The following is a 27,088-nucleotide window of genomic DNA, read 5'->3' on the forward strand; positions in this document are numbered from 1 at the left end:
AAATCGATCCCGGAACCCGAACGATGTTCAACAGTAACACCTTCGCGCCCGCGCGATGCGTTTTTTTTCTTAAACCACGGAATCGAAACGAAAAACACAAGAACCATGACTCGAAAGTTGGTCATCCAGGTTCTGCAAAAATCGACCGGAACTTATCAGCAGCCGAAAAACCCGACCGGAACGGAACAACGAAAAGAACCTGGACACGCGGCAACAAAAACATAAACATAGAAAATTTGACAAAGTCCGAGTTTGACAGCTCGGTTTTACGTCACCAATGCAATATTTCAGCTTTTCACAGCAGCTTCCGCTTTTCACCGCATGGCGGCGTCATAATTTGAGCCATGCGACCCCTTTTTTTGGAAACGCGAACTAATTTAGCTCGACTTGGATTTCGGCTGTTTTACTGGGTATTTATATTCATATTGTTGTCAAAACCAACGGAGTACAAACTAAATAATTCTTAACCACAAGTAAGTGAGTAGGCAAGATTCCATTCATTCTCATATCAGGTAATATAAAAAAAATCCGGGAAATGTCCATTCCGGGAAACGTCCATTCCGGGAAATTTCATTCCGGATAACGTCCATTCCGGATACTGTCCATTCCGGATAACGTCCATTCCGGAAAACGTCCATTCCGGATAATGTCCATTCCGGAAAACGTCCATTCCGGGAAATGGAATTCCGGAAATTGTCATAGAATCCACTTACTGGCCAAAAAGATCACATTTAATGCACTTTTGATCATAATTTGTATTTTGCGAGACCACTTCTCATCATTATGTTGGCACACACAGTGACACACACGAGAATCCCTCAAACGCTTAATGAATATCGCCAAAATTACCTTTTCACTTTCGCTTACTTTTTCACGGCGCTTAAGATATGAAATTGCTTCCAACTACCGGCAACATGTTCTTTTGATCATTAGTAAGGCACTCACTTGAAGAATAATCCCGAAAAATGTAATAAATTAGCAAGCGCCATCAAAAAAACAAACGCGTCAAGTCGTTTGACGTTTCAATTTTCACTTTGCATTCCAATCGAAGGCTGAATAAAACCGAGCGAGAGACGAAGGCAAAAAAGAACAAAGGCTGGCCGTCAACACCACCAGCAGCACAGCCAGCGATGCCAGGAAACTTTCCCTATAAATGCCACTTTTCGTGACTGTTCGTTTGAACTGTCAGCGCAAATGGCAACACTCGACAGAGTGTTGGAAGAAAAAAGAACTAAGCCGATATTAGAAAAATGGGCGTGGCCCAATGCATTCGCCTCGATTAGAATACCCTTGGGAATTTTTTTTTGTTAAATGCTTGGTAAAGAAATAGAATAACTTTTAGTGAAAGTGAAAATAAACAGAAATGTTCACAAAAACTTGCTCTACTCGTTGGTGTACTTGGTTTTAGTAAAATTCAAGGGAAACTCTAGATTATCCAGCATCATTCAAACACGACCGCTTATTAGGATTAAAATGGGTAGATTTCCCCTAAATGAAAAAAAAAATACAAGACAACATTTTTTCAATTTCTCAACTATGGTGCCCTTGGAACGAATTTTGTATCCGATAACATATAATTGAAATCCCGGCCGAATCTTAAAATGCAGAATTTGAAATTAAAAGGACACTTAATCTGTCCTTTTAATTTCAAAGATTTCATGGTCGAAATGGAGTAAAAAAAAGAAGTTGTCTTTATAGCTGTCGGCTTACTTGTCGGCCACTATTGCTAGTATACCAACCAGCAACCTCTGGATTATGAGTCCCCTGCGCTGTCCGATTGATCCAAACTGGCGGGACCGAAATGAAGTAAACCAGAGTGAAAATCTTGACTTTTTTTTGATAAGGTCCTATAAACAAATGTAAACATTGAGTGTATCCCGCTTACTCCGATGGACTTTGACATAAGGTGTGAAAGGGATACACTCAATGTTTACATTTGTTTATAGGACCTTATCAAAAAAAAGTCAAGAAATAAACTTGACAATAATCACACAAATATCTTTTTTTCTGATTTGATGTGATATCCAACAGGGCAAAAAAATATAAAAAAATAAAAGAATAGAAAAAATTTATTAAAAATAAGAAAGGAAATTTCATCAATTTTTAAAATCTGAAATTTGGAAATTCTTACTGTAAAATATGCAGAATTGAATAATAAATTTTTATTATTATTTTATTTTATATTATTTATTATTATTATTATTATTTTTTTTTTAATATTCAATAGCACAAAAATTTTGAAATTCGAAACCTGAAAAATTTAAGAAATTTCAAGTCATAATTTCGAAAGTTTAAAAAATCTGAAATATAGATATTCGAAAATACAAATTTGCAAAAACCTCGAAATTCTAACATTTAAAAAATGAAATTCTAGAAGAATTTATGATTTTAAGAATTTAAGAGTTAATTAATTAATTATTTTGCCTCCGAGTACATTTTTGGAAAAACAGTGATTTTTGGAAAAAAAAATTTCATGCATAGATTTTTTGACCTAATTTTGTAGGTAAATTTGAATTTGCAATCGAAAAGTACTTAACAGATTTTTTATAAAGTGCCTCGATCTGTTTGATTTCAGTGAAATATTTGCAGTTTTTCGATTTAAACAAAATAGTGACCATGAGCGACCATTTCGAGTTAGCGGACATTCGAAGAAGCGAAATTCGAAATAACGAATTCGCTCTGTAATCCAGAAGGGTAAATTTTTAATCTTGAACAAAAAAATCATTTTAAAATTTTGTGGATTTACTCTTAAAAATTACAAATTTAGTTCAAAATGAAAAAAAATAATAATCTGTGGAGAAGCCTTCCGGGGATTGTCACCATTCAGAGGGAAATTCTTTCAACTCTTTCGAAAATGTATAACACAGCTCAAGATTTATAGATTTTAAAGTCGATTTATATGAACAAACAGCATTGTTTTGACTTGCGCAATTATATAAAACCAAAAAAAAATGTGTACAAACAGAACGAAAAAAAAAAGTGTGTAAGTTTGGTGGAAAAAATTAATTCACAATCGATTAACAAGCGCAAATAAAATACAAGAGCTTCTTCCGTTAGCGGGGGGGGTGTGATGCTTAAAACTCATAAAACTTTCAATAACTCTTAAAATGTAGGTGCACTGTACGAAACGTTCCGTTGTCCTGGTTTTGATTGTCTTTCTTAACGATTACTAGCAAAAAAAAAGGGAATATTAATTTGGGGGTTCGAAACTTTCTGCGGGCAAGTCAAGAGCAGCATTAAATTTGGTATCGATCTAAAGAGCAACAAATAAATTTGAATCTTTGAAGCGCGCCGCACGTTACGGTTACGTTTTGTTTGTGTGTGTGTTTTGGGAATATATCACATATTCGTTATTTCGTTTTAAATCCGTTCGATCAGCAGTCTCGCCGTTTTTTCTCTGGTGCAAAATCATTCAGCGTGAAGGGTCGAGCGTTTCGAGGGTGAATTTTTACAGCAGCACAAAGTCGCTGATGTTCTTCTTTGGCTGGCAGAGCCCCTCCGGCAGCAGGTCCACGAGTTTGTTGTACAGCAGGCAGCGTCGAATTTTAAGCTCAAACAGCTGGTCGTTGGCTTTGCGGGAGGAGGAGGCGGAAGAGCAGGTTGAAGACGGTGAGGTGGCGGCCGAGGTCGACGGAATGGCGCGGGCCGTTTGCGAGCACTCGCTGCTGAGGGAGCTGATGCTGGACGCGTCGGCGTCGTCGGCCGCTTTGGGCGATTCGACGCGCATCATTTTGGCGTTGTCTCCGTTGGGGTCGTGCTCGTTGGGGTGTTTTTGGCCGCCGCCGCTGAGTGAGCAGGTTAGCAGGCTGGTGGGTTCGGATTCGCCGTCTGCGGTGGAGGTGTTTGATTTGAACAGGAGCGAGGCCAGCTTGTGGAACTCTTTGAGCTGGGCCGGGTCGTTGTGGTCGATGATGTCGTACAGTTTGGTTTGCAGGTACCGGATGGCGGCCAGCGGGTCCGCCCGGGCAACCTCTTCGTACTCTTGCTTGCGGAGCAGGTACTTGCAGTAGCGCAGGATGTTGTCCCGGGTGGGTTTCTCGAGCCGCAGCATCCAGAAGTCGTCCAGCCGGAAGTGCGAGTTCATGCCGGGATTGCCGCCGAACAGGAAGTGAACCTGCCGGGCGGCATCGTAGACGATCTGGTGCGCGTACCGCGGGCACGGCTCCGGACACGCGTTCTGGTTCTTCAGGTAGCAGTTCTCGCCGATCGAGTGGTCGCTCTTGTACACGCAGCACCACTCCCGTTTGGCCAGCGAAAACAACCAGAAGGAGTTGATGTTCAGGTCGCGGCGTTCCTTCTCCTTGCTCAGGCTGGTCAGCACGTAGATTTCGTCCTTGTCGCAGTCGATCGTCGCCCGCTGCGTGAATCCCGACTGCGGCACGTTCTTCGCCGCGTCCGTACCGACGTTCTCCGGAATGAGGCTGGTCAGCTCGGCGCCGTCCACGTCGTAGATGAGGAAGTCCGTCATGTAGTCCTTGCCGCGCTGGCCGCCGAAGATGTACAGCTTGCGGTGTTTCTGGAAAGAAGCGTATTTCAGTGACTTCTTCAGGGGGGAAATTGAGTTCACTTACGTGATGGAACAGCATCGAGTGCGTGACTCGCGATTTGATGCTCTGAACGTGCGGGCTAGCCGCGGACTGGTGGCCACAGTCGACCAGGATGTGGTTCCACGTGTTGGTGCTGATGTGGTACGAGAACAGGCCCGAATACTTGTAGTCGCCGGTGGTTTCCTCTTCGTTTCTGAGAGGTGGAAAGAAACGCTGTAAAATCAGTGACACCTTAAGAATCTCAAGCTTACTTCGGTTCCAGGATCCGGCCGCCAAACACGTAGATCGTCTGCTTGTCCACGTCGATGCACATCTGGTGGTCGTACACGAGCTGCGGCCCGCCGACCTGCGCCGTGTCCGGGCAGATCAGGAACCACGTTTTGCTGACCGTGTTGTACAGGTAAAAGTCGCTGTTGATGTTCTCCTCGGTGCGCGACGCCCCGTCCAGGTACCGTCCGATCATGAAGATCTGCGAGTTCTTCGTGTCGTACACCATCTTGTGGCAGGCGCGCGGCGTCGGTCCGTCCAGCAGTTCGGACTTTTCGTGGATCAACGTCCACCGGTTGGCCTGCACGTCGTACGACCACAGATCGCTGAGGTCCTCGCTGCCGTCCCAACCGCCGTACAGGTAGATCGTGCTGGTCAGCGGATCGATGATCAGCTGGTGGCCACCGCGTCGACCCGGCCGCGGCTCCTGCTCCGGCGTCAGCTGTAAACTCCACTGCGGTTTGTACTCCTGCCTCGACAGGTAATCGTCCATGAGGCCATCTGAAAAAAAAGCAACGATCGCTTTAAAACCCTCGATCTACGATGGATCTACCTTCAACTCACTGTCAATAAAGTCCACCAGGATCTGCTCGGTCCGCTTGAAGTCCCCCCCGTTGACCAGAATCTCGTGCAGCTCGGTCATCTTGTCGTCCTCCAGCTTCACACCCGTTTCCTCCTGCAGCGCGCTGAACGCCTTCACGTAACCCTGCTGGCGGCAGTGCTTCATGAACAGCCGCACGATCTCCACCTCCCGCAGCATGTTGTACTTGCGCAGGTTGGACAGGATGAAGATCGAGTCCTCGATGCCGAGCAGCTCCACGTACCAGATGCAAAAGTTAAAGCTCGGTCCCCACGACAGCAGCGGCACGATCTGGATGAACTTGATCGGCAGCAGCTCGCCCGAGTTGGTGCGGTGCTTGAGGGGGAACGTCTCCGGCACCGAGTCATTCTTGAGGCCACCCTCGAACAGCAGCACCATCCGTTCCTCCTCGAGGCCGCCGAGGATCTTGAACTTGCGCAAATTGCAAACGTGCGTCTTTTCGTACTTGCCAAACTTGATCTTCGTCACGATCGCGGGCCGTTCCAGCTTCAGCACCAGAAACTGGGGCGGACTGTTTGTGTTGGAGGACCATCGAGACGTCTGATTGGTGGGGTTATCTTCGCGGATGTTCCTAGAAGAAAAAAAGGTTGCAATAATGAAATCGAAAGTGCGCGCAGCGAAAGTGCATTGGCACCAATTTATTTATTTATTTTGTTATCAGGTCGGAATCGTGACAAGGACGCCCCACTCTTTGGCTTCTTTACTTCTGTGTGTGTTTGCGATGCAGTGACCGCCTCTATTGCATAAATTAACCTTTCGAGACGACTCTATTAAAAAATCGCAAAAATTTCAATCGCTCAACTATTGAAAAAATTACAAAACAGAAACAAGCCATTCAACCAACACACACACTAGCTGAGCTAATTTTAAACCACCCAAAACTTAATGCGACATTTTTGCTGCTCGATCCGCGAAAGCACAGGAAATCAACCCCTCCCAAAGAATCAGAAAGCGATACCGGTTCCGCCCCACAAAAATACTCACTCCGGCAGGTAGGACGAGGAGTAGCTCGAGTACTTGTAGATGTCGTACTCGAGCTTTTTAATGTCGGTGATTCCGCCTGCCATTTTTTTTCGTTCCTCCCGGATTTGAATACACACGATTGAAAACTGAAAGCGGCGAAAGGATTTTAATACGAAGCGACCGACAGGACAGCAGCAGATTGCGTGTGCGGTACGTCAAGTGACGGCTGGAATGTTGACGGACAAAAGAGGCAGTGTTGGCAGAATTTTTGGGGAGAGGGGAAGGGCTGACTTGGCGGAGCAATGTTTACACATTGGTGAACACGGTTATTTGAAAGTACACAGATTTCGACGAAAACTTACTTTATGTGTGAATCACTGAATCAGATTTAGATGCTCTCAACTTCAGAACAACATTACATTAAATTTCAGTAACAACTATTCAAAAGGACGAAGCCCTCAGATGAGTTTTCGTCAGAATCATGTAAAGCGAACAAAACTGATTCTAAAACACCCTCCAACATCTCAAAATTACGAAAATACGTAGTTTTACAAGCAAAAACAAAAGGGCTAATCAAAAACATCAATCAAAACAAACCAAATTGAGTTTCCGCCCTTGTGTTTTCACCCAATCACATAGGGCGAATGTAGTGTTTTCTGCAAGTTCCGAAGTATATTTAGAAACACTAAATTTTCGTTATAATTTAGTGAATTTTAACCTGAAAATCCTCAAAATGCATCAAAATGTATGTTTCTGAGGTCTCTGACCACAATTCCACAACAAACACAGATTTGTATGATCCTAATAAATAACTTTTTAATTTCAATTATTGTAGTATCGGATCTGATCTAGTTTCACAATCTAGACATGAAGGTCCATAATTTACCGGTTCTTGGGACCTCCGGGGATTCTGGGTCGAGCAGTTGCAGCACAAAAAGTTAGTGTAGGGAGGTTTAGGAGGAATGCCGTACAAAATCATCGCCTCCGTAACCATTGAAGCTATGCAAAGATTGAGAAGGCAGGGTGGCGTCACGGGGTGGCCTAGTCGTCAGCTGCCATGTCTCCCACTTCTGGCGGGAACACCCCAAAGAACTTCAATATAGACCACATCGTCAAAACAACTTGCTACTTACTGTGTATCTTAGCCGTGATCTCGAGGCCGTGATCCTTGCTCAACGATTCTTGGCCAGAATCGGATTCCTTCTGAAGGCTTTATAGACCTATTTTTTATCACTGAGGTCGCAAATATCACTGTATTATCACTGACTGTAACGTTTCACAATGATAAAATAGTTTTTTAACCACTTTTTTCCTTAAAAACCCAAAAAATGAAAAAAACACAAAAGGGCGAATCGGTTGTTTACTTCTTCTTTTTGGCGTAACCTGACGGGCGATACCGTTGTTTTGGTTGGGTGGGTGGCGAATACGGTGGGGCGAAATTTTAGGCACGCTCTTCAAAAAGGCGTAATTTCTTTTTCTCAATTTTTAATAGCAAAAACACTTTAATTAATTTCAAATTGCTCTCTTTGATGAAATTATTGCTATTTTCTATTACGTTTCGACAAAATTGATGGTTTTCATGCATTTTTGTGGAAATAGGAATTAATCGAAATTGCAAAATTTTGAATGTTGATATTCCCGAAACGGCAGGATTGTACGATTCGCCCTTTTGAAATGTTGTTACTGATTTTATAGATTATTTAAGGATCGTTTCATCAGCCTACTATGACCACACGCAAACCAGGGGATCGCAGTAATTGAGATAAATGTCGCAAAAACGAGATCGATTCTGCCAACTAAATTTTTGAGATCAGTTTCTTCTGTTGCGATGGAACTTAGTCGTTTTTGGCAAATTCTGACACGAAGGCGCTTACTGCGCTGTGACACACACGGTGCAATCCTGGCACGAAGGCACTTATTGCGCTGTGACACACACGGTGCATCCCTAGAAGAAATTTCCGGGGTTTACCTTGCTGGAGGCTGGACCCCCCCTCCCTCTCACAAAGTTCCGGCTGAGTACGACGTCGCCAAAACACACAATATGATACGCACAGGGCGTCCTAAATCTGCCGAGTTCCGGAGGTACGGAAATACCTCTCCATTCACTTGCACTACTATCATTTCTCAATGAAATCACCTATAAAACCTTGTGAATAAGAAAATGTTTTCAGGGTTACCTTTGTTTTATTGATGTTCCTTGATAAACACCAAGAGTGCCCTCCAGAGCCACTTTTCTGCTTTCCCGGTTCTAAACGCATCTCAAAGTTGATATTGCATATCTAATCTCAAAATTGAGATCGAGTTGCTCATCTCACCGTTGAGTGCACGCAGAAAAATGTTTTGTAGAATCAGCCTGTACGAGGTTTGAATCAACAAAATTTTTGTTGAATATAATCAACGCCGATTTTGCGTTGAAACAAAGCTTGATTTTCCCAATTCCACAAAAGTCTTTTGTTGTTTCGATAAAGGTGCTTTGACGTTTAGCGTTGATTCAACAAAAATTATGATTTTCAAATCAACAAAACGTTTTGTTGATTCAAATATGCCTTATTTTTCTGCGTGTGGTTTCACCAAAGGGTTTCACTTTTTTTCACTCAAAATTGAGATCGACTGGTTAGCGTGTGGCCACCGTTTCCTCCACATTCACGGTTCTTTTCCCGATCCGATCTTTTCGCTGCTCGCTTGTGTCATACTCCCCAAATGTCAAAACAGAATAGAAATAGATTTTCACTAATTCCAGAATTTGTCAAAAACTACTAAGTTCCATTGCAATACACTCAAACCCCGTTGGTTTGACACCAACTGTTGTCAAACGAACGGGGTCACTTTTTAGTTTGACACCCTCTTTATACAGAGCTCACACTTACTACCAAACGTTTGTTTTGATAGTATGCGTGAGCGCCGTGTAAAAAGTGACTCCAACTCAAAACTGCGAATGTAAACAAAAGAAACTGATCTCAAAAATTTAGTTGGCAGAATCGATCTCGTTTTTGCGACATTTATCTCAATTATTTATTGCGATATCCTGGTTTGCGTGTACTCTTCACCGAAATCTGACTGATTTTGGACGTGCGTGTACACCAACTTTTTGTCAACAGGGCTAACATCGCTCAAAACGTCAAACTCAAAATCGTTTGTTGTTATTTACCATTTCGTGAACAAACTGATTTTCTGTTGTAATTTCGCCTAAAATCTCGTTTCTTCCCCGCCCGCGATGGCCATCTTCGCGCTGGACCAGTTTCCGGACGTGTGCCGGATGTGCGTGCAGCCCAAGCCGGTGGGGGAAATGATCCCGTTGGAGAGCATTACCCTGGAAGGTGTTGGTTCGCAAACGCTGCTGCAGCTGCTCAATCGACTTACGTTCGAGGCGTCCAAGGACATTTCCGACCACCTGCCCAGAGCGATCTGCTCCGGCTGCTTTTCCACTTTTGAGTTTGTGTGTCAGTACCAGGCGAAAGCGACGATGACGGGGAAACTTTTGGTCGCTTTGGCCAGCCTCAAACTTGGGAATGAAGGGCCGATTGTTCGATTGTTTGGAGCCGAACGGGACGCGTTGGTCAGGCTGATTCGAGAGTTGAATCTCTGCAGCAAGGAGGAAGTTTTGCTGCAAGATTTTCTTGAACAGTTCAAACGCAAGAAAGCGCCTGTTCAGATAAAGTTGGAAAATGATGCTACTCAACAGGTTGTGAGGGAAAGTAAGCCCGAGGACGTAGAATACTACAATGTTGAGTATATCGAAGAGGATGGGAGTGCGTCGGTGCAACGTCACCATCAGGAAGAAGCGAAGGAAGATCCTGAACCGTTCGCCGAATTTCTTGAAGATCCTGAAGAACCAGAAGAGTTCCTTCAAGACGAGCACGAAGAATCGCTCGAGTCAAACGAGCAACCGCAGAAAATAAGGCCCAAAACGAGAATGATGCAGTGCTCTTACTGCAAATACCGAACCACCTCCCAGGAAATGTTCCAAAGTCACGTTGATCGGCACGAAAACCCCGACGACCGGAATCCCTGGAAGTGTTCGTTCGCCAACTGCGACGAAGTTTACCCCACCAAGGACGAGCTGCTGCGGCACAAGAAGGAAATGCACTCCAAGTACGTGTGCGACATCTGTGGCCTGGTGTTGAAACATAAGTACACGCTGGAGGTGCATTTGCGGCGGCATAAAGGCGAGAGCAAGTACCCGTGCCAGTACTGTCGGACGGCGTATTTTACCTCGAACGAGCTAAAGTTGCACATGAGCGTGGTGCACCTGAGCTTGGTGGATTTCCAGTGCAACGATTGCGGGCTGGCGTTTAAAAAGTGAGTTAATTATTTAAAATAATGTTTATTGAAAAGAGCAGTCTTATTTGAACATTGAAAATCGATCCTTTAGTTTCCGGGATATCGTCATTTGAAAAATGGGGTTTGAAATTCAGATTACATAGAAAATTAATCTTTAAGGGGTTGTATGTCAGCACCCAGCAATCAGATCAACAAAGTCACAAAAGAAAAATAAATAACGTATTTCGTCCGATCTATTATCAATATTATATAAGATGCTTGGTTGAAAGTTAAGGTGTAACTAATAATTATAAAACAAAAACAACAACAAAATTAAATGTTGAAATGTATTGAAATGTAAAACTCAAGAATTTGAAATTTTTAAGAATTCTAAAATCTTAAATATTAAAAAATATTGATTAATCAAATAATTTTAAATCGAGGATTATTTTTTTTTTTAATTGATGGCTTAAAAAGTTAAAGTAATCAGGTTTTCAGAAATTCAAAAATACAAATATTAAATAAAATATCTGACAATAAAAAAAACCTTGATTCTATGATTCAAACATTCTACAGTTCTTAAATTCAAAATATCAAAAATAAAACTTTGCAAATAAAAAAACCTGGGATTTTAACATACATTTTAATACAGTTCGTAATAGATTTACCTTTGCAAAAATTTCACACAAAATTGAGGTCTCTGACCAGAAAAAATTACACCAAAACAAGCTCAAAAGTCTTATTTTCTGTGATTATTTAGAAATTTTTATTGTTTTTCTGGTATTTTAATTTTTGGATTTTTAAATAAGTCAATTAAGAATTTAAGAATTTAAGAATTTAAGAATTTAAGAATTTAAGAATTTAAGAATTTAAGAATTTAAGAATTTAAGAATTTAAGAATTTAAGAATTTAAGAATTTAAGAATTTAAGAATTTAAGAATTTTAATTTAAGAATTTAAGAATTTAAGAATTTAAGAATTTAAGAATTTAAGAATTTAAGAATTTAAGAATTTAAGAATTTAAGAATTTAAGAATTTAAGAATTTAAGAATTTAAGAATTTAAGAATTTAAGAATTTAAGAATTTAAGAATTTAAGAATTTAAGAATTTAAGAATTTAAGAATTTAAGAATTTAAGAATTTAAGAATTTAAGAATTTAAGAATTTAAAAATTTAAGAATTTAAGAATTTAAGAATTTAAGAATTTAAGAATTTAAGAATTTAAGAATTTAAGAATTTAAGAATTTAAGAATTTAAGAATTTAAGAATTTAAGAATTTAAGAATTTAAGAATTTAAGAATTTAAGAATTTAAGAATTTAAGAATTTAAGAATTTAAGAATTTAAGAATTTAAGAATTTAAGAATTTAAGAATTTAAGAATTTAAGAATTTAAGAATTTAAGAATTTAAGAATTTAAGAATTTAAGAATTTAAGAATTTAAGAATTTAAGAATTTAAGAATTTAAGAATTTAAGAATTTAAGAATTTAAGAATTTAAGAATTTAAGAATTTAAGAATTTAAGAATTTAAGAATTTAAGAATTTAAGAATTTAAGAATTTAAGAATTTAAGAATTTAAGAATTTAAGAATTTAAGAATTTAAGAATTTAAGAATTTAAGAATTTAAGAATTTAAGAATTTAAGAATTTAAGAATTTAAGAATTTAAGAATTTAAGAATTTAAGAATTTAAGAATTTAAGAATTTAAGAATTTAAGAATTTAAGAATTTAAGAATTTAAGAATTTAAGAATTTAAGAATTTAAGAATTTAAGAATTTAAGAATTTAAGAATTTAAGAATTTAAGAATTTAAGAATTTAAGAATTTAAGAATTTAAGAATTTAAGAATTTAAGAATTTAAGAATTTCAGAATTTCAGAATTTCAGAATTTCAGAATTTCAGAATTTAAGAATTTAAGAATTTAAGAATTTAAGAATTTAAGAATTTAAGAATTTAAGAATTTAAGAATTTAAGAATTTAAGAATTTAAGAATTTAGGAATTTAAGAATTTAAGAATTTAAGAATTTAAGAATTTAAGAATTTAAGAATTTAAGAATTTAAGAATTTAAGAATTTAAGAATTTAAGAATTTAAGAATTTAAGAATTCAAGAATTTAAGAATTTAAGAGTTTAGGAATTTAAGAATTTATGAATTTAAGAATTTAAGAATTTAAGAATTTAAGAATTTAAGAATTTAAGAGTTTAGGAATTTAAGAATTTAAGAATTTAAGAATTTATGAATTTAAGAATTTAAGAATTTAAGAATTTAAGAATTTAAGAATTTAAGAAATTAAAAATTTAAGAATTTAAGAATTTAAGAATTTAAGAATTTAAGAATTTAAGAATTTAAGAATTTAAGAATTTAAGAATTTAAGAATTTAAGAATTTAAGAATTTAAGAATTTAAGAATTTAAGAATTTAAGAATTTAAGAATTTAAGAATTTAAGAATTTAAGAATTTAAGAATTTAAGAATTTAAGAATTTAAGAATTTAAGAATTTAAGAATTTAAGAATTTAAGAATTTAAGAATTTAAGAATTTAAGAATTTAAGAATTTAAGAATTTAAGAATTTAAGAATTTAAGAATTTAAGAATTTAAGAATTTAAAGATTTAAGAATTTAAGAATTTTGGCCTTCTTGTACTTATGAATCTTGGATTTTAGTTCTCAGAATGTTTAAATTTTTTACCCTTGAAATTTTTGAAGTTTAGAATTATTGATTTATTTATATATTTTTTTGATCTAATACATATTTTGAATTTTTGAATTTGGGTATTTAATTTATTGAAGTGTCACACTTATAATTTTTCAATCTTGATTTCTGAATATTACAATGTTTTTATTTGTTTTTGTTTTTTTAAGCAGATAAATATTTTTAAGTAATTTAACATTCAGAAGGTGCGTACGCCCATCTTTACGTGTACTGTTTATCAGTTTGTCAACTGCAGTTGTGTTTGTGTTGTTGATTTTGGCGCTAAAATACGTTATTCAAAGATTTTAATCTTATCGATTCAGCATTTCTGGCATCGAAGTTAAGCAGCAGCAACAAAAGTAAGTTAATCTCAAAAGTCTCCTTTTCAATAAATGATCAAAAATTTCCTTTCCAACAGTGGGCGGAAAGTCAAAGGCATACCGGGACCGTCAGAAGATGCTGTACCAGCAACAGCTGGCCCGGGAAGCACCGTTGATCAAGGTCCTCGAGGAGAGCCACAACTTCACTCCGAAGGAAATCAAAAGAGTCAAGACCCGATGCCCGGAGCTGGTCAAGCTGGCCGACTGCCCCGTTCCGATTCCGGTCCGTTTTTCGTTGCCAAACTATCCGCACGAATGGATGTGGATGGACTCGCAGCTGGCGAAGGTTCGCGATTACGTGAACGATTGCGGCGAGCAGCAGCTGGGCAAACGTCCCCTGGACGTGTTCCTTATCGCTGGTTACGTGATGGTGCTCGCGGAGAACGATGATTATGCCGCGTTCGTACGCGGTCTGTTTCCGGGACTGAAGGAAATCGGGATGGACGGCAAGGAGCCTACCATGAAGGATGTCGAGGACTTTTACGGAGCGTACCGTTTTCTGCCGCAGAAGAATCCTCCGTACGTGCCGCATAAGGCGCGCAAGCTCCGGCAGCTACAGCAGAAGCAGCTGCAGCAGCAGGCATCGGCACTGAAATAGGATACAGAAACGAAAAAAGAACATTGACGTGAAATGCTTAGCATTCCATATTTGACTTGGTGATTAAACATGTATGAACTAGACATGAAAAGAAACACGATTCTACATGTTCTTAAAATCACATCTCAAAAAGCATTAAGATATGCTTTTAATGTAAGAATTTGATACAAATAAAAAACAAAAAAAGTTGTTGAATTATTTACAAATTCTTTTTTGCAGGCCAAGGGTGCATGATACTGATGATACTCGTCGGTTGACACCCAGGCGAGGAACATCCCGGAAGGAGCCCAACTACATCCGTAGTGCTGTTTGGACCAGGCCTGCAAAATGTTTCCAACCCAGCGTACACATGAAGCAAACCAAAATGTAAGTTCACTGCTAGCATGTGACTGTAAGCCTACTGTGTCCGTTCAACCACTGCCGCCTGACTCGTGCCGGTCGGCTGCTGGAGAATGAGAGACATGAAAAAATGAGCTACACTCAGTTAATTCGTGTCATATGACTGACTCGTAAAATCCTCTTTAAACACTATTTTGACTATTTTTAAACAATTGAATGGTTCAAGACTGTGCAAAACACTTCAAACAACCATAACTTATATTCAAAGATACATTTCCATGCATAAATACAAACTTTTTGTGTAAAAACTTGTTTCTTTATGTGTGTGCGTGCAACGTCGAATGAGCGTTGGTCGACTACTGCCTCGCATTGCAGCTGCTCAATGAACTAGGGCACTCACGACTGCGCCTGGTTTGTTTATGTAACGGTTTTGCGGTTCAGTGACTGGATCTGAAAAATTCGTGTCAGCGTCGCCGATTTTCGCGTCAAGACCCCTGACATTTTCAGCACTGGTTTGGACAAAACAGCATGGCTCTGGTTCCTTGCAAGTGTCCTATTTTCTTACCTCCACGTTGGATTGGTTTAGTCATCATGATGACAAGGTGTAACCTAGCTGGTGGCCTGTGGAAACGACTCGTAAACCTTTGACCAGCGAGGGTCAGAGTGGAGACGGCTAAAAGAAAGGGGCGCGTCAATATGGGAAAGGGAAGTAATTTGTGATTGTAGACGGTATTGTTTTGATTCGCAGTATGTTGAGTCAACTGCTGTGGATGTACCTGAGCATCGCTTTTCTTCTTTCCATTTCAGCTAACAGCAATCTTCTGTTTATTTTGTTTCACTGATTTTCTAAAACGTCTTCTGTTTACTATCCTTCATTCGATTTCGATTTTACTTATTTGATTCTCTTATTTCTCAACGCTTTTCCACTCTATTTTACCAATTGATTCTGCTGTAACAAACGGTCTGCTTTCCCTTAATTTGGCAGCGATGTCAATTTTGTTTATCATGTGCCTTTTCTTTATTTACCTATTTGAATAATTTCTCATCTTCCCTGTAAATTGCCATCAATACAATCTAAGCTTGTTTGTTACCTCTATTTATTAACTATTGTTTATTTCTTTATCTACTTCCTAAATTACTATCTTTCTTTTACTAATGATTCTTTACATAGTATATTTCCTTCACTGTCCATTGTTTTGAAACTTCACCTTTTTCTTAAGCAAGTGAGGTTCGAGCCCTTACTCAATTTATGGAATGATTAAAGGATTAACACAAATATTACTATTGTACTTTTGAAAAACTTTTCTAAAATGCTTAGGACCAAAAAATTGTAACAAAACACCGCGACAAAAGAAATAGCAACAGATAAACACGACTCAACACTACAGACTGTCTAGGGAAACAGACTGGCCAATGCAAAATAAACAGGCACTGGCAACGTATGTTTTGCGCTTACAACACTGCCAGTTTTGCTGGGCGTAAAGGGCGTTTGGTGTCCAGCACGTTTGGTGTCCAGAAACATTGGCCAATCTGTTTCCCTAGACAATCTGTACTCAACACTAGGAAAGATTTCAGGAGAAAACAATACACAGTAAAATTACAACTAGTTTTTGAATTCAAACTAAAATAAAACAGTTTTTGCTTTAACGAAAGTTGATAGGCACACTATAGATGGTTAGGCGCTTATACTTACATCAAACCCTACGTAATGTACCGCCCCCGGCCGAGTTAAAATGCGTAACCGGAAAAGAAGGTGTGCATGCCTGGCACGAACACTCAAAGCGTGTTCTAGCGTGTTGCTCGTACTGACTCAGAGCAAGGGTAAGATGTAGGTGTAAGGGCAGTGCGTGTTCGTCGGGAACCTGGTGCATAAGATCGGTCAAGGCCCGTTCTTACACTGAAAATTGCGAATTGCGAATTGCGAAATCCTAATTAATTAATTTTAATATGCGTCCAAGAAAGCTAAATTCGGTTGAAATGTCGCGGAGTCATGATTTTTTTTTAAATAGGGTTACCCTAATGGTAAGAAAAAGAAAACTCCGAATCAAATTTTGAGCCGCAACTAAGCACTTTCCGCGTAGAATTGCTAATATAATGAATTTTTCATTTCCCCTAAACTTCCCGCTCTACGCTACTCACCCGAAGCGTTTCGAACGGTATGTCCACGTATCCACCCTCCCCTGTAGATTATGTGAAATATGGTCGTTCACAAAATTCACTCTTTGAATGTTGACATGGCAAATCTTGGAGCGTAATCTATCCACAAGTTCTTCCGGGATGCTTTCTTCGGACTGGCTGTGTTAGATTCAGGGTGGCCACTCAAGTCGGGAAAGTCGGGAATTCGCCAAAATCCACGAAAAATCTGGAAAAAATCGGGATTTTGTGATTTTTTGTTAAAATGTCGGGAAAGGTCGGGAATCCCAAGCACATCTGCTTGAAAAATATTTTCAAACTCTTGAATAATTTTAAAATATTTTGTACATCTTTTAAAAATATTCTAAAATCTTGAAATTGTAAATAAGGTTGGTAAAAAATTTAATCAAAATTTTGACTTTCAGATATAGTTAGTATATTAATGAATTAACAAAAAATATTGTTTTTCTGCAGATTTTTTTTTTTCTAATGACAGGAAAAATTTAATTAAGATTTGCATTGGCTTGATTAAATTAATTAGAATTTTCTTGAGTTATAACGAATTAGTTTGATGAAATAAGTGGTCAAATATGAAGTGTTGTCAAACTGAATTTTTCATAGAAAAAAAAGTTTAAACACTTCGATAAATCGAAATTGATTCATAAAATTAAATATCAAAATTTTCAAAATTTTAAAGGATACTTCGTAAAACATCGTTTAAACGAATTCATAGATATTTTTAAATTCTTTGAAAGAATAACAACTTTAATCAAGTGAAAAGTTATGTAAAGATTTGATAAAACATAAAATTTAAATTTTTTGTTATCTTTGATTATTTGTCATCATCATTTTCTATGCCAGTTGAAACGAAGTTTAAAAAAAAACTTTATATTCGGTTATAAAAAAATAAAAATTGAAATTATAAGTAATGTTACGCTTTCGGTTTGGCCGCTGCAAATATTTTTTGAAGTAGTTTATGTCCCTCGACTCTGGCCAAAGTCGAGGGGGACATGCTAAATATTATTTTGAATGCAGGAAAACGCATTGAAAATTAATTTTGGTAGATTCGACTAAAAATTTTGAAGTTTTTTTTGAAAAATATTTTTTTCTCCTGATTTTTCGGACCGATTTTGAAGGGGGGGGGGGGGCAACATAAACTTTGAAAAATATTTGCAAGGGCCTTATTTTTCAAAATCTCATGATTTATGTTTTTACTCTGAATCAAAACAATGTTTTAATTTTTGCAGTATTATTGGAATTTAAGTTTTTTTACTAAACTTTTTTTTTTTTAAATTTTGTCCAATGGTTTATATTGACTTTTTAAAAAGAGTTTTAAAATTGAAATCATTCTTCAGGTAAGAAATATCTATTTTTTGAGGTACTGAAAAAAGTCGGGAATTTGAAAATGGAATCTGAGTGGTCACCCTGTAAGATTAGATTAGAAGAAATTTTATCCTTTTTTCGTACAGATACTTTTGGGTTTCAAATTCTGGGGCAACACGAGAAAAGGGTGGATGAGCATTCTGAGAGCTGGAACTATTTTGCAAATTCCGAGACAAAACTCGAAATGTATAATAATAGTTGGCCTCCCCGGCTTCCTTTTTAAACTGCGAGTTTTGTTAAATAATTACCTGTTGTATGCTAGTATGCAGATCGGAAGGATAGGGGTCAAGAAACAGCTTTGCGAACAGTAGAACAAAGGAGAGAGAGCGATTTCTTGGGGCTTTTCTTCACCCTCTCTGACTTGCTTGCGCTGCCGCTGCTGCCCATTTGATTTTTTTCTTGACCGGTTCCTTCTGAAGTGCGTATACCGCTTGTCTCAGAATTTGCAAAATAGTCCTAGCTTATGCGCCCTTTTCAAATGTTGCTCCAGAATTTATAGATTTTTTTATCATTAACCTCTATTCTGCCGTTCTACGCATAATTGTCCCATGTTCAAAAAAGTGCAACTGAGAAAAACGCGATTTAAATTTTTTAACCGATTTCTGTGTTTCTACGCATAATTGTCTCGTGAGTTCTTATTCGCCCTATGTGTCCCCAATCGCCCCAGTTAGCAGTTTATTACCCTTATTTGTGATTCTCTTGCTATACAACAGGTAAACAAGACATAATGCTTAGTAAAACTAATGATTCCGTGTAAGAAAATACTTGGTGGGACAATTATGCGTAGAAGTTTAATGATGGGACAAACAGACTTGGTGTTGTTTTTAATGAGTTTCCAAACAAAGTACCAGATTGTATGTGTTTTTCTTTAAGTACACATCAGACTAAAATTAAAAATGTCATAAAGTCAAAATCTTCCAAAACTGACATGGGACAATTATGCGTAGAACGGCAGTATTCTTGTTTCAAAAATCAAAAAGATCTTATCAGTCGTTTCTTCTTTTTCCATTGTAGCAAGAAGTCCCTCCTCCTGCACTCCCGCACCCATTCCGAGCAACGCAGTTACCAGTGTGAGGAGTGCGACATGAGCTTTAAAACATCCGCCCACCTGCGGCGACATCACAACACAGTGCATCGGGCCATCAAATTTAGCTGCTCACTTTGCTCGGTCAGTTACGGCCGCAAGGACAAGCTGCGGATGCACATGGAACGGACCCACAACGTAGGTTCACTTCTTTTGGGATGCTGAAATTTAAAATTCTTAAAAAAGCGTTCATTTTTAGATTCAAACATACTTCCCCTGCGACATCTGCCTTAAATCGTTCAGCTCGGCGGCCGACCTGGCCGAGCACAAGGCGCACCACGCCCGGCCAAAGGAACTGGAGTGTGCAACCTGCCTGGTGGCGTTCCTCAACCGGAAGGAGTTCGACGATCACCTGTGTATCACCTATCGGGACAGTTACGAGTGCTGCGGGCGGGATTTCAAGTTCCACCTGCACTTTAACAAGCACATGTTTTTGGCTCATGGGCTCAAAACGAACGTCCGCGTCAAACCGGCAGCGAACCAGCTGATGAGTGCGGTCAGGGCTGCCCGGAAGCCGGTGGAAAGGTGCGTGCGCTGTGGTCGGGTGTTTCCCACGAGAAAACTCAAGAAAGAGCACATGCAGCAGTGCGCTGAATTGATTCCGTTTGGAGAGGAAGAAGTGCTGGACGAGGTTGGGATGGGGCAACAACTTCAGCAGCAGCAGCAACAGGTAGAGTATTGTGAAGTGGTGGATGGTGGGACGATTCGGATGGTAAATGCAGTGGACTATCAGCAAAACATTGACCAGATTGGACCGGATCATATGTTAGTTAAGCTGGAGCAACACTAGATGAGGTAAGATTTTAGGATTTGGGAAAATATAAGTTAAGATTTATATTTTATTGCTGTTCTCGTAATTAGATTTATATCACATCCTTTTATTAACTTTGGGAGTTGGAATGTAAATTTTGATTTTTTGATAATGTGATTTTTTCATAAAAATAATTCTATTTACCGGAAATACCTAAAACCTATCAAAGGCTATCAGTGGAACACCGTTTTAGGGTATATAAAAAACGGGAGCATCTATTTGATTAGTAATCCTTTAAGTGGCAGTTTTTGTAGATCTGGCTCGGTTTGTTTCAGAGGTCGTATTGAGGTACTCCGATTTCGATGAAACTTTCAGCGTTTGTTTGTCTATACATGAGATGAACTCATCCCAAATAAAGGGAGTTGGGGAAGAACGGGCATTGAAGTTTGTGGTTCAAAATACATGAAAATATAAAAACTACTCACATTTTCGTAAAACTAGATCAATTCTAATTCTCTTAAGTATATTCTTAAGGTCTTTTGAAGCATTTCTATATATTTAATGGTCCCAAAATCTTCAAATTAGCTAATAGATTGAAGGAATGACTTGATTCAGTTTGGGTTTTAGTAAGGGTTCTTTATTTTGCGTCGCTTGAGTGTTCGCAACTGAATAACTGGGAAACTATCCCGTCGATCGCACCTCAGCTTTCTCAAAAGTTGCTTCGTTACGGATCCCAAGTTGTTTTTTACCAAACCATTTGAGGTTTTTATTGCGAGATACAATTTTTTAATCACATTTTGTCTTCGCTTCGACTGACAGGAGATTATAGCCGCCTAACTACCGCGGTGTATAAATAATAGGGTGTTTCATCCAAAACCAAAATCAGGCAAACCGAGGTTTAGAATGTTTCTGAGCTAAAACATGAGTGTATGCTCTGCCACGTGATCGCCGTCTGATATGTGGCGTCGTGGTTTACACAAAGCCTGCTTTTGAAGGGTGAATTATTGATTCTGGAGACACTGGACGTCGATCCAATGCGCACCTTGGAGATAGAACGGACAACCCTAATTCCTTCTGGAATTTGTTCATTGGACCATCCCCTACACACCTGTCTTTATTCCGAGTGAATCCATGTTGTCCCCAGACCTGTAGGATCGAATGAACGAAAAGCACAACAATCCCATAGTAATTTCCATGTAAATTTCAACTCGCCTGGGGACAGGCCAATTCTCAACCAAATAGGCTGATATTTGGCATGAGAGTCCCTATGGGTATCCTCTACTAGGGGAACCTCGGTTTGCCGTGATCTGAGAACTTTTTTGTTTGGCTGAAATACCCTAATAAATAACCAAGTTGAACTGAAATTTCACGTTGATTTGGCTGTAAACTATTTTCAATATTTTTCACAATATAAGCTGAAAACTCAAGACTTCGACAATATCCGAAAATTTGTTCTGCGGCTGCCTTGCGGTCATATCAACGTGCGTGAACTCTAATTATTAACGCCCGCGATTATAATGTTAAAAATTATTAAAAACGCAGGGGAATACATTTTTTTCCTAGTTATTTGCACTCAAAGTTAATATTTTGAAAAATAATTTTTTTTTGCACCAAGTTTTTTTTTGCGTGATCAAGGAGGGAGACAAAAACTTAAAAAAATGTTTGCAGCAAAATTCAATTTTTATTTTATTTTATTTTCATAATTCTTTTTGAAGTTTATTTTTTTTTAATTAGTTTTAAATGTTTTTCAGCTGAAATTTTTTTCTGAATTTTGTTGTTTAAGTAAACGAAATATTTATTTTAGTTTTACATTTTTTCTTTCCTTTATTTTTTTCAAGTTTTTGTCACCACTTGAAAAAGTTTATCCAAAAATCATGGGGGAAAAATAATTATTGGCTAAAATTGATTTTTATCATTTTACGAATTTTGAATTTTAGGACTTGAGCAACTCTCTACGAAATCGGCCGATTTCAACCATTTTTATTTTTTGTATTTTTTGATTTGGCTCAAACTTTGTGGGGGCCTTCCCTATGACCAAATATGCTATTTTGTGTCATTGGTTCACCCATACAAGTCTCCATACAATTTTGGCTGCTGTCCATACAAAAATGGTATGTAAATATTCAAACAGCTGTAACTTTTGAGTGAATTTTCTGATCAATTTGGTGTCTTCGGCAAAGTTGTTGGTATTGTTGAGGACTTTTGAGAAACAAAATAGGTACACGGAAAAAAAATTTGCAGATTTTTTAATCAACTTTTTTTTACTAAAACTCAATTTCCCAAAATACGTATTTTTTGATTTTCGAGATTTTTTTATATGTTTTAGGGGACAAAAACCCGCAACTTTTGAGCTATAGAGAAACATGGTCAAAAAATCTGCCGCCGAGTTATAAATTTTTGAAAAAATAGTGATTTTTGGAAAAAAGCGAAGTTTCATGCAAAAACAAGTTTGACATTATTTTTTAATGCAAAATTGAATTTGCAATCGAAAAGTACTTTACAGATTTTTTGATAAAGGGCTCCGTTTTCAAGAAATAGCCACCGAAAGTTTGATTTTAGCGAAATATTTGCAGTTTTTCAATATTTAAAAATAGTGACCATGAGTGACCATTTCTAGAAATTTTTTTTTTGAAAAGTTCAGAAAATTTGCTACAAAATTGTCTAAGAGACATTGAAGATTGGAACTCTGGTTGCTGAGATACAGCGGATTAAAGAAAAAGAAACACGAAAATTGAAGTTTTCTAAGTCTCACCCAAACAGCCCACCATTTTCTAATGACGATATCTCAGCAATTAATGGTCCGATTTTCAATGTTAATACATGAAACATTCGTGAAATTTTCCGATCTTTTTGAAAAAAATATTTTTAAAATTTTAAAATCAAGACTATCATTTTAAAAGGGTCAAAAATTGAATATTACGCCCATTTAAAATGCTAGTCTTGATTTAAAAATTTCTAAATATTTTTTTCGAAAATATCGGAAAATTTCACGAATGTTTCATGTATTAACATTGAAAATTGGACCATTAGTTACTGAGATATCGTCATTAGAAAATGGTGTGTTTTTTTAGTGATATATCTCAGCAATCAGAGGTCCAATCTTCAATGTCTCTTAGACAATTTAATAGCAAATTTTCTGAACTTTTCAAAAAAAATATGGTCACTATTTTTAAAAATCGAAAAACTGCAAATATTTCGATAAAATCAAACTTTCGGTGGCTATATCTTGAAAACGGAGCCCTTTATCAAAAAATCTGTAAAGTACTTTTCGATTGCAAATTCAATTTTGCATTAAAAAATAATGTCAAACTTGTTTTTGCATGAAACTTCGATTTTTTCCAGAAATCACTATTTTTTCAAAAATTTATAACTCGGCGGCAGATTTTTTGACCATGTTTCTCTATGGCTCAAAAGTTGCGGATTTTTGTCCCCTAAAACATATCAAAAAATCTCGAAAATCAAAAAATACGTATTTTGGGAAATTGAGTTTTAGTAAAAAAAAAGTTGATAAAAAAATCTGCAAATTTTTTTTTCCGTGTACCTATTTTTTTCTCAAAGGTCCTCAACAATACCTACAACTTTGCCGAAGACACCAAATTGATCAGAAAATTCACTCAAAAGTTACAGCTGTTTGAATATTTACATACCATTTTTGTATGGACAGCTGCCAAAATTGTATTGAGACTTGTATGGGTGAACCAATGACACAAAATAGCATATTTGGTCATAGGGAAGGCCCCCACAAAGTTTGAGCCTAATCAAAAAATACAAATAAAATCCATTTCCGGTTTTGGTAGAGAATTGCTCACTTGGTAAAAGTTTTTTTTTGTTTTTCGTAAATATTTTTTCGCGTTTTGGCTGTAGCGGCAAAACATATGGAGTAACCCCCCATTGTTTTTACAAATTCTGGGATATCATTTATTTTTCTGTATAGAAATTTTATGCCGGTGATTAAAGTAAAATAATATAGCTAATATTTGAAACTCCCGAAGACCCGGATTTTATGGATAACCAAGTAAGATATATGGTAAGAACCATTAATTGCACTCTAAGAGCTTTTAAGAAGTTCTTCTTGAACGCTGATGAGTACAGTCACATAAAAATATATAGCTAAATTCCGTTTTTCCAATGAACCAATTTTTTCTAAACATCATTTATTTTAAAAAGTCGTTATTGGAAATAGAAAAAAGGAAATTTTTTGTATATCTTTGCTAAGAATCGGTCTACAAAGCATTTCGGGCGGGTGCAAATTTGATTTGTTTCGACGTTCAATTACCAGCATTCTGAAATATGCTTTTTTGCAATCCCGCTGTAAAACTGTCAACTTTTCCTGTCCTTCTGGAGAAACGAAACGGCCTACTTTTCCCTACCAAAAATAACAGAAAGGAAAATTAATACCTTTCAATACCAGTGCTGAAAAGTTCTACTTTTCAGCACTGAAATGGGTGCTGAAAAGTTAAACTTTTCAACACTATTATCGAAAAGTAACATTTTTAAATATTTTTTTTTTGTTTTGAACGGTGAATTTAATAAACACATGAATGTTTGACATAAAATTCCATTCAAGAAGCGTTTTTCGGAATTGCAAAAAATGTTGTAAGCAACTCGTTGCAAAACTTGATTTTTTCAGCACTCGTCGTATTTATCCAACTCGGTAAACCTCGTTGGATAAATGTACGACTCGTGCTGAAAAAATCTTCTTTTTGCAACTTGTTGCATAAACTACTATTTTGAAAACAATCGGATTTATTAACATTAATCGAACTTAAAGCACCATGCGTCTCCTGCAAAATGTTTTGGAAGTAATCTTTCAAAGGAATGGGTAATGCTTTAACTTCGATTGTTTGACTTTAGCCAACGTTTGTTCAGGTCTTCCGGATATGATAATCTATAAAAACGGCCTTTTTATCTTTTGCAGCTATTGCAGTTTTCACCTTTTTGAGGTTCCGCCCAGCAACAGCGGCAAAACAGATAATTAAATTCATAACTTTGTCATTCACCTCGCCACCATCAATCAAAATGCTCGGTTGCACCATCGACGAAAAAAAGTGTTTTCTCTAAATTGTCGAAAAACGAAAACCAATTAACGACCCACCACCACATGGATCGTTAAATGATGCGGCAGGAGGTGACAAGTGGTTTATGAACTGTTGAAATTTTTAATTTCTTTTAAATTAAGGGAAAGGTGAGTGCGCTCCTGCAATTAATTTTCCCTCTCGTGAAACAATAAAAGCAAGTGTGCGCAAATCACGCGAAGAAAGTTCCAAATGTATTAATATTCGAAAATGGTACAAATCACTTCTTGACCTAGACTATGCCTGCACACACGTGGGCGATGGCAACAATGTTTGACGAGGGCATATTCCGCATTGAATATATGTTGTGCGGGGGAGAAAATGAACATATTTATGATGGTCACGTTTGCTCCTTGCGTGTGCTATGTGGTTCACAGTGGGACACAATCGAGTAAGAAATGGTCTCATTTTAAAGGGAAATCAAAGTAAAATTTATTTTTATGGTGATTCTTTTTTCAAAGATTTGAAATAAGGATGAAATGTTAAGGTACAATCATGATTCAATTAAGAGTTAAATTGTGGTGGCAGCTCCAACTATGGACATTGCAATACATCACCTACGAAAGTTGATCACGTAGGATCGAAAGTACAACGGTCGAAAACCTCGAAGGGACGTGCCAAAAGTGCACACGGGGGCGGACAAAAACGGAAATCAGACGCCACGACGAAGGAGGCACCGCCATGAATACATTGGTTTTATGAAGAAATTAATTCGAATCTAATAATAAAACGAAATTTCGTTCAACACCCGGTGCAGTCCCAGTTCAGTGCGGTGCAATGGGATGAATAATTTATGCAATGCTTGGTACGTTTGTTTGGTGGCACTTCAGGTGCGTGCGGAATCGAATCGGCTTTGGGAAAGAAATTGATCAATTAAAAAATCATAAAAACGATAGGCAGGGGACAACGTGAAAAATGGTTGGGTGTACTTGTTAGCGAAATTAGATACCGTCGATGTTCGTACTTGCGGTTGTCATTTAAAGTTTTTTTTTGTGGTATTACAGTTATTCTCTATCCATATTGTATGGGAACAACATCTGATAGGGTAGAGGACCCAGTTTTCGCCCTGCTCCAGTTTTCGCCCACCTACTGGATTTAATCTGTATTTAGCAAACTTATACCATTTTTTGGTTGAATTTATGGTGCAGATTTACATATTCATTCATTTCTAGCTTTAATTGAAACTTTCCTAAAGAATTTCTATTGTTTGTCAAGTTTTTATAACAAATTTTATAAGCACTTCAAAAAAAGCCGTTTTAGAGCCACAATATTTTTGTCAATTTCGACTACAGCGGGTAATAATGTTAATGAAGGGAAACAACTTATTTTGTCCGAAAATAATGTAAAAGAATAATGGAATAATTCATTGCTTCACTGTTTGTCTGAATTTCATGAAAATCTAGTGATTTACCTGTTTTAAAAGTTTACCAAAGGTGGGCGATTTCTGGGGTTATGAAAAAACATGAGATCCAATTTTCGCCCAGGCCGAAATCTAGTTTGGTGTTTTCAGATTTTATCTAGAACCAGTTTTCGTTTACCATAAAAACTTATATAATCGCAGCGAAATGTGCTTGAAAATTTTATTTTATTTCATTCATTAGGGTGTTTTGGTGGAAATATCAGTTCAAAAATAAACCTAAACTGAGATATGGGACACCTAGTTCAAACGTTTACTGCTACATTGGAGAAAAAAATAGCAGAGGATGGAAAAGTAGTTACACAATATCCTTCAAAATAGCACATGTGCTTTAATATTTTTATTTAAGAGGTACCGTAATCTGGAGTGAATCGGGACTACAGTCTGAATAGGGACAGCAGTTTTTAGAGCACTTAAAGCTTTTTAAAACTCATGTGGAAACTTAAAATCAAATAGTTTATCAACGTTCTACAACAAGTAGCACCGAAACCCACAAATTGTCATTAAATTCTCGTAAAATGTCCTAGATTCTCACTATAAAGTGGGCGATTTCTGGGTTCTCTACCCTACCACTGGGCAAATAAGTCACATTATCAGCACACAATTA

The 27,088-nt window shown here is 37.5% G+C and overlaps 3 protein-coding genes across 4 annotated transcripts; 2 read left to right on the top strand and 1 right to left on the bottom strand.

Annotated features, from left to right (window-relative positions):
• Nucleotides 1-2,874: 2,874 nt before the first annotated feature.
• LOC120412624 (muskelin) lies at nucleotides 2,875-6,584 on the bottom strand. Its single transcript, XM_039573175.2, has 5 exons — nucleotides 6,400-6,584; nucleotides 5,379-5,986; nucleotides 4,799-5,315; nucleotides 4,572-4,740; nucleotides 2,875-4,516 (listed from the first exon to the last, which is right to left on the bottom strand). The coding sequence occupies exons 1-5, from the start codon at nucleotides 6,480-6,482 to the stop codon at nucleotides 3,449-3,451; spliced, it is 2,445 nt and encodes an 814-aa protein (XP_039429109.1). The 5' UTR covers nucleotides 6,483-6,584; the 3' UTR covers nucleotides 2,875-3,448.
• Nucleotides 6,585-9,509: 2,925 nt separating this feature from the next.
• On the top strand, nucleotides 9,510-25,170 carry LOC120412625 (zinc finger protein 426-like). 2 transcript variants are annotated; one of them, XM_039573177.2, is made up of 4 exons: nucleotides 9,510-10,677; nucleotides 19,169-19,376; nucleotides 19,438-20,033; nucleotides 24,908-25,170. In XM_039573177.2, exons 1-3 carry the CDS (start codon nucleotides 9,593-9,595, stop codon nucleotides 20,026-20,028), a joined length of 1,884 nt encoding a protein of 627 aa, XP_039429111.1. In that variant the 5' UTR covers nucleotides 9,510-9,592; the 3' UTR covers nucleotides 20,029-20,033; nucleotides 24,908-25,170. The 2 variants fall into 2 exon arrangements, with proteins under 2 accessions (XP_039429111.1, XP_039429110.1); XM_039573176.2 differs by lacking the exon at nucleotides 24,908-25,170 and having other exon boundaries at nucleotides 19,438-20,080.
• Nucleotides 13,548-14,477, top strand: LOC120412629 (uncharacterized). The gene is made up of 2 exons (XM_039573185.2): nucleotides 13,548-13,680; nucleotides 13,740-14,477. Coding segments are annotated over exons 1-2 (561 nt in total). The 5' UTR covers nucleotides 13,548-13,679; the 3' UTR covers nucleotides 14,300-14,477.
• Nucleotides 25,171-27,088: the final 1,918 nt, after the last annotated feature.

Source organism: Culex pipiens, chromosome 3, assembly GCF_016801865.2.
Source record: "Culex pipiens pallens isolate TS chromosome 3, TS_CPP_V2, whole genome shotgun sequence".
Lineage (NCBI taxonomy): Eukaryota > Metazoa > Arthropoda > Insecta > Diptera > Culicidae > Culex > Culex pipiens.

Coding starts and splice junctions, on each gene's coding strand:
- LOC120412624 (XM_039573175.2), bottom strand. CDS start 6,482: ATGGCAGGCGGAATCACCGACATTAAAAAGCTCGAGTACGACATCTAC. Junction 5,987..6,399: donor TCCTCGTCCTACCTGCCGGA/GTGAGTATTTTT, acceptor TTTTTCTTCTAG/GAACATCCGCGAAGATAACC. Junction 4,517..4,571: donor ACTCGATGCTGTTCCATCAC/GTAAGTGAACTC, acceptor GCTTCTTTCCAG/AAACACCGCAAGCTGTACAT.
- LOC120412625 (XM_039573177.2), top strand. CDS start 9,593: ATGGCCATCTTCGCGCTGGACCAGTTTCCGGACGTGTGCCGGATGTGC. Junction 10,678..19,168: donor TGCGGGCTGGCGTTTAAAAA/GTGAGTTAATTA, acceptor TTTCCATTGTAG/CAAGAAGTCCCTCCTCCTGC. Junction 19,377..19,437: donor ACATGGAACGGACCCACAAC/GTAGGTTCACTT, acceptor GTTCATTTTTAG/ATTCAAACATACTTCCCCTG.